Source organism: Nicotiana tabacum, chromosome 1 (assembly GCF_000715075.1).
Source record: "Nicotiana tabacum cultivar K326 chromosome 1, ASM71507v2, whole genome shotgun sequence".
Taxonomy (NCBI): Eukaryota; Viridiplantae; Streptophyta; class Magnoliopsida; order Solanales; family Solanaceae; genus Nicotiana; species Nicotiana tabacum.
This window is the reverse complement of record NC_134080.1, coordinates 59471738-59478702: the sequence shown is the minus strand read 5'-3', so window position 1 is coordinate 59478702 and position 6965 is coordinate 59471738. Positions and strand designations below refer to the sequence as shown.

At 35.1% G+C, this 6965-nt stretch overlaps 1 protein-coding gene across 1 annotated transcript; it reads left to right on the top strand.

Annotated features, from left to right (window-relative positions):
• The first annotated feature begins 3531 nt into the window (after positions 1-3531).
• Positions 3532-6115, top strand: LOC107829308 (glutamyl-tRNA(Gln) amidotransferase subunit C, chloroplastic/mitochondrial). The gene is made up of 5 exons (XM_016656779.2): positions 3532-3802; positions 3882-3922; positions 4908-4963; positions 5691-5742; positions 5833-6115. Exons 1-5 carry the CDS (start codon positions 3602-3604, stop codon positions 5906-5908), a joined length of 426 nt encoding a protein of 141 aa, XP_016512265.1. The 5' UTR covers positions 3532-3601; the 3' UTR covers positions 5909-6115.
• The last annotated feature ends 850 nt before the right edge of the window (positions 6116-6965 follow it).

The following is a 6965-nucleotide window of genomic DNA, read 5'->3' as shown; positions in this document are numbered from 1 at the left end:
GATATGTGAACGGGAAATAGAGGGAAAAATTTGGAGGGTTACTAAAAGTTTGAAATTGTTTCCTTTACTAATGCACTTTGTTCCTCATCGGAAAATGGAAAAAAAAAAATCTCCGTGCTTATATAGAGAAGCATATCTTGTAGCTCTTAAAGAGTTAAAACAAGTGGTGCCTTGCGCCATCGCCGTCGTCACTCGCTCGGCTTCGGCTTCGCTATAAATTCAGAGGTTTTGCCTCATTTTTCAGCACCGAAAATCTGCACACTCTCCCCTTTTTCGTCTGCATTTCTGCACTGTTTTTCAAAGCAAAATGTAAGCATAAGTGTGGTTTAATGTCTTTTGTTGAGTTCGACCACGTTCTGTAATTTTCATTGCCGGAATTACAAAATAGTTGTTCCATTCTATCATGAGAGGTATTAATCCAAAAACATTGGGCAACGGTGAGGGAATTAAATTCCTTAAGGAAACACAATTTACTGTTGGGTTCAGAACTTTTATTTATTATGTTTCTTATTCTATTTGTTTTATTTTTGCAAAAATTATTTTCGAACACAGGTTTATAACAATGACAACTTCAAATTAGGAAACCTAATTCTGATAATTAAAATTACAGAATAAACTCTAGCAGAACACCGCACGCACCCTTAAAACACCATATGCGGGTCTAGTAAGGGAATAGGCATGTTCTACCTCTATTTTTTTTATCAGTATCTTTATCATGAACGTCTTGTGCAAAATATATTTTTTATTCTGCTCAATGAACATGACTTACGAGACTATTTAAAATAAAATTTGAATTTAACAAAATAAATACAAGAGATAAATTAAAAAAGGAAAACATAATCAATGTATCATTTATAAAAACTTCCTTGTATTTGCGAAGATCTTGAGGACTTTATTCATTTTACACCAGAACATTTATTTTTTTTGGAGGAATTTAGTTAAGAAGGACTCCTACAAAATAAATACAAATCCAAGTCTACTCTCCTTTAAACTTGAGCCCAGTACTTAAAGTCCACCACTATTTATGTACTTCACCCGATCCAGTCAAGTCAAAATAGCATGGGCTAGCCAGTTTCTTAAATTGCTAATTGAAAAAGAGCCAACATTTTGAAAAATAGCCACTATTTTATGGAGAGATAAAATCTGGACAAAAATACCCTAGCTGAAACACGAAAAATTCTATCGTAATATGATGGATTATGAAGTTCTTGCATATAAACTTCCAGCATATTATGTTGGAACTACAACATATTAAGCTGGAATCTCATATGTAAAAAAAAAATTGAACTCCACCATATTATGCTAGAATTATTTCGGATTTTTAAAGATAGTTTTGTTCAAATTTTATTTTTACATAAAAATAGCTAAATTTTAATTACTTTTGAAATTGTGACTAATTTTCAATTATCAAAAGTAAATCTAGCTATTTGTGATTTTCTTTTTCCCTCCAAACAAGTAAAAATTGCACGGGGCGCCCTATTTGGTCGCCCCTATTTAACCTATACACATTTTTTTTAAAAACTTTGAACTTGTACCCACTTTTTAAACAACTTATGCCCCTTTCTCCTCCTCCTTCTCCTCCTCCTCCTCGAAGTTATATCCGCCCCCATCTTGCTCAATGTTGTAATAGGCGATCAGTGTCAGTGCGACCTAACTTCTGATGGGAAGTTCACATGTTCCTCTGTTAGAAAAAAAAAAGAAGCAAAAATGACATCTTTTCTAGGATTTTTGCACAAAAGAGTTCCATTAAATTAAGCTCCATTTCTTAGTTGGAGAAAGAAGCTCCCTTTGGATGATACCTTAGCCAAATTAAGTCTAAATATTATCTCCAAAATGCTCTTGTTGTAGGTCTCCTCAACTAGAAACGTATTCATTGAAAGTGAGGCTGCCAATAGAATCTGGAAATACTTTTCGCATACTATGGACATCAAGATAGATTAAAACTCTCTTTCGGAGCTGGTGGGGGCATCAACACAATAATTCTATGCAAGCTACAACAATCCTAACGCGAGAACAAAAACTTCAGCTCTAGAGGTGAAGCTCGCCAGTTACAAACAAAAACTTCAGCTGTAGAGCTGAAGTTCGCCAGTTACAAAAACAAAAACTGTTACAAAACAAAAACTAGAGTTGAAGTTCGCGAGTTACAAAACAAAAACTTCAGCTCTAGAGCTGAACTTCAGGCCCGACTACTAGAATGCTGAAGTTTTGTGTGATTGTCTTTGCTACTTCAGCTCCGTATGTTGAAGTTATGCGAAAAAACGGGTATGCTTGCAACTTTTTTTTGCAAAGCGGGCACAAGTTAAAACATGACACAAAAAGCGGGTATAGATGCAAATGCCCCGATTTGGAGGGGATATTTGCATCTATACCCACTTTTTGTGTCACGTTTTAACTTGTGCCCGCTTTGCAAAAAAATTTGCAAGTGTATCCGTTTTTTCGCATAACTTCAACATACGAGGCTGAAGTAGCAAAGACAATCACGCAAAACTTCAGCATTCTAGTAGCCGGGCCTGAAATTCAGCTCTAGAGCTGAAGTTTTTGTTTGTAACTGGCAAACTTCAGCTCTAGAGCTGAAGTTTTTGTTTTGTAACTGTCGAACTTCAGCTCTAGAGCTGAAGTTTGTTTTGTTCTCTATTTGCATTGCTGAAGTTTTTGTTTTTGTAACTGGCGAACTTCAGCTCTAGAGCTGAAGTTTTTGTTTTGTAACTGGCGAACTTCAGCTCTAGAGCTGAAGTTTTTGTTTTGTAACTGGCGAACTTCAGCTCTATAGCTTAAGTCTGAGGGAATCAATACTATTTTTGGTGTTTCGCGGTTGATCAACTTTGATGTTGCAAGTACATTCACCTGAAAATACAGATGATCTCAGATTCCAAAAATATCCAACAAACTTGAAAAGATTGAAAGAAGTAAACAAGTAGGGTTCTTCACGTGCTTTGTCTTGTAAAAGACACATGCGTAACTAATTTTGAGATCTTTTTTTGCACACAGAAATTATTATAGTATCTTTGAATACAATGACAGGAGATCGAGTCACTCTATTTTCTTTAAGACTACAATGACAAGACATGTTAATACTACAACTTTATAGCAGTAAGAACAAACTTGGACATTGTGGTTATTCATGGTCAGATGAAGCTAAATAGAGGAGAAAAAAGAGGTTAAAAAATTTAAAGTGCCAGATTCTATGTTCTAAAGTATTCAAGAGATTGTGCAGATCCTTGTTGTTTTCTGTGGGTGTTACTTGTTAGAGTCCAGTTAAACAAAAAAAAATAGTAAAAGGAGATTGGTACTGAAAGACCAAGAAGAAAGTGTTCATTTATATAGTATCACTGCATGGAAAGAACATCCTAAGGTTCTTAGTTGAGATTCTCAAGGACGAGGAGAAAATGGGCTGAAGTTATTTAAAAAATAGGTACAAGTAAAATAAATTTAAAAAAATAGGGATAAGTTAAATGGGAACGATCGCTCGTGCAATTTTTACAACAATTACAGTCTAGCCCAAAATGTGAATATGGGCTTAAGTCCAAAATAAATGAGAGAACTTCATTTATAGCTGCAGTATCATCGTCATCCTCGTCAAACAAACAAACACCATCTATCCATGGGAAGCAGCATCAAAGCTTTGCATTTGCTGAAACCAGCCACTGATTCTTTCTTCTTCAGTTTCACTAAAAATGGCATTTCCTCATTACCACTGTCTATTAAGCAGCGAAGAAGCTACTCTATGAAATCGAGTGTTCTAGAGCCTCCCGATGTTCCTCGTTTGGCTGAAACTGCTCGAATTTCACTCATCCCTCAACAAGTAATTATTATTCTTTTCATATTTAACCTTATTGTTATTGTTTATACATTCCAAAATTAATCTTGGTTTTTTTTTGTAGGTTGAAGAATTTGCTCCCAAAATTCGACAAGTTATAGATTGGTACCGTTCTTTCTCTGCATTTTTTGTCTCTGTATATGTTTGCTTCTAAGTCATTGGTTAATATTAAAAAGGAATTAAGATGGTGTTCTAATAATTGAAAAGTTGTTGCCTTTTTAATTTTCTTCCAGTGATTTATTGATATTAAAGTTATGAGGAGGGATATGTTTGTTAAGCACTTTTCAAATTCAACAGTTAATTGATATCTTGCTCTTAATTCAACTTAGTCCCTTTGAACATAATTTTTATTGATTTGGTTACGAGGCTTTATTTTCATCGTCGTATTACTTATTTAGTGACCTGAGAAGTTGTTGTTTTTTAACTAATGATGACTGAGAAATCCATCTAGGGCCAACCCTTAGGACGAACCGCATCCTTCGAACTCAGCGATAATGGACTCACCCTTCTACCCTTCTCCACTTAAATATATGATGCAGGGTTCGAACCTATTGCCTTTTAGTACATTAGAGGTGTTGTCATTTACATTTATTTTAGCTAAGTTAACTATGCTAAAGATAGTAGAGTTATGTATCTTAGAACTCAAGTGGTAGATAAAACTGAGTAACATGAAGTTGCTGCTCAGTTTGTATTAGGAGAACCCCCAATGTGTGTAAGACACACGTAATATATGTCTTTTTCTTTTCCCCTCTTTGCGAGCAGGGTGAGGAATGGAGCAGTTTGATGAATCGTCGTCTAATTAATCACCAAAATTTGTCTTCAAGTTCTGAAACTAATGTTCAGAGTTCTTATTTCAAGCTAGAATTCCGGGTGTGCTTGAGCTTGAAATAGTTAGAACCGTTGAAGCTTGCAAGGCACTAGTCCAAGAATTTGGTGGATACTTGATATTTGTCTTTCCTAGCTAATAGGAGGGAGGGAAGGAGGGAGGGAGGGAGGGGACCGATGGTACATTTTTTACTTTTGGTACGTTCTGCAATGGGGCATTGTCTACTTTTCATGTTTTGATGTGCCTTCCTCGTTGGTGAAACAGGTTTGGACAACTTCAAGCTGTTGATCTGCAGAGTATCGAGCCAGCCTTAAGGGCAGGTGCTTAAGATACTTAATTGAATACTTCTCTTTGATTTTTTTTCTTTTCTTTTGAAGTTCTATATTTTTTTTCTTGAAGATAATGTCATATGTTTCTCAAAATAGTGCTTGCATCATTTGGCATGAAATCAGGAAAAAATGGTATAGGAATGCCTGCCTTCTCATCTCGGGCTATAAGCACCAAAACAGAGACTTTTTCCCCCATATTTTCTTTTTTGAGTTGGCCGTGCACCAAATATGCCATGCTAAAAGATTTCATTGACTGATCTTCAGTGTCAGCTATCGGACACCCAATAATGAAGAAATTTATCTCCTTGCAGATTGTATTCTATTAATAGAACAGCAACTAACGCCTACCTCATCCCTTTTTTCTCCTCTCGTGTTCTAGTTTACTTGTGTTAGCCTTTGCAGAGTAGACTTAGCAATGGATTCCTGGAAGAAGCTTTAGCCATGCTTGGGTAGACTAACAATAGGTTAAACAGTCAAGGTTACTGTTCTTCTTTTTTCATCTGGATCTTGTAAAAATGTCAAGTTGATACAATTAGGCTATCAATTAAAATCATTTGCTTGGGAATTCTGTGTCTCTTGACTTGAACAATCAGAATGTTTTGTTTGATTTTCTTTTCTGACTTGTGTATTAATTGCAAGAGCACTAGACTTTTGAACAACAAGCATTTGATGCAACATTGAAATATTTCGTTTTGGCAATTTTTTTCTTGATCTACAGATACTGAGGGAGATAATTTGCGCGATGATGTACCTGAAAAGTTTGAGAATAGGTAATGTTGCTTTCCTCCATCAACTTTCTTTTATGTTATATGGCCCTATGGTAGCAAACGAATGATTCTTGTATGCAATTTCCTCAACAGGGAAGCATTGATTTCTGTTGTGCCAAGCTTTGAGGAGCCTTACATCAAAGTTCCCAAAGTGTTGAATAAGGAGTAATATTATTTAGGTAATATTACATTTTACTTTCACGGAAAGACCATGATTTTTTGTTGATGTATTTTGATTAGAAGAAAGACTAGAATTCATCCCTCCAAAATCTTTTCCCAGATGTATTTAGATTAGATGCAAATGAACTCTTTCTTTTTCATGTTGCATAGTTAGTGTCTTACTGCTGTTATCTCTATTCAGTTGCTCTATTGCTCATCTAGAAAGTGCACAAGTATCTGAATTGGTATTATGTACATTTCATACTTGTCCGATATTTAGAACATAACGTCATTTAGCCCCTAAAACCTATTACTATGTGTGTTCGCGCGCTTCCTTAAAATGGTCATTGTTCCGGTTTGAATTCCATAGAAGAGATAGCATGGATGAAATATAATGACAAACAAATGAAGACTTCCTCAAGATTCTAATCAGATCTGATCCACTTAGAGTCCTAAAAATTGGTTGAGTGAGCTTGCAGATTTGCTCTATTTCGTTAACTAAGTAAACAATTGACTAGGTTCTTAAATATAAGGCTGGTCAATCACTAATTCATAACAACAAAAGCATCGGTGTATACTCGGAACTCATTTAGTTTAACAAGGTTGTAAGCATTTAGTCAAAGAAAAAGGTTGTAGCCATTTAGTCAAAGAAAAAGGTTGTAGCCATTTATTAGAAAGAAAGGCAAAGAAATATTCACTTGACTTTCGAGAAGACAAGTAAATGAAAACAGACGGAATAATAAGTAATCTGTTTAATTTAGCCATTTGACTTTTACTTTTCCCAGTGCTGTCAAAATTTAAAGTTGAATTCCAATTCAAACCGAACTTAACGTTACGATTCAATCTGTCATTAATACGACCAAAGTAACTATGTACGAGAAACCAACAAACACGCAACAAAGGATTCAAATGTTGTGTGTTTTATAAAATGAGAACTTTCCTGCCTTTTCTTTGTTCTGTTACCAAAAAAAAAAAAAAAAAATCCTTTTTACCCACACTTAAAACAATCTTCAAACTCTAACAACAAAAAAAAAATCAACTGACTCAACCAGAGCTGTTTTATCACC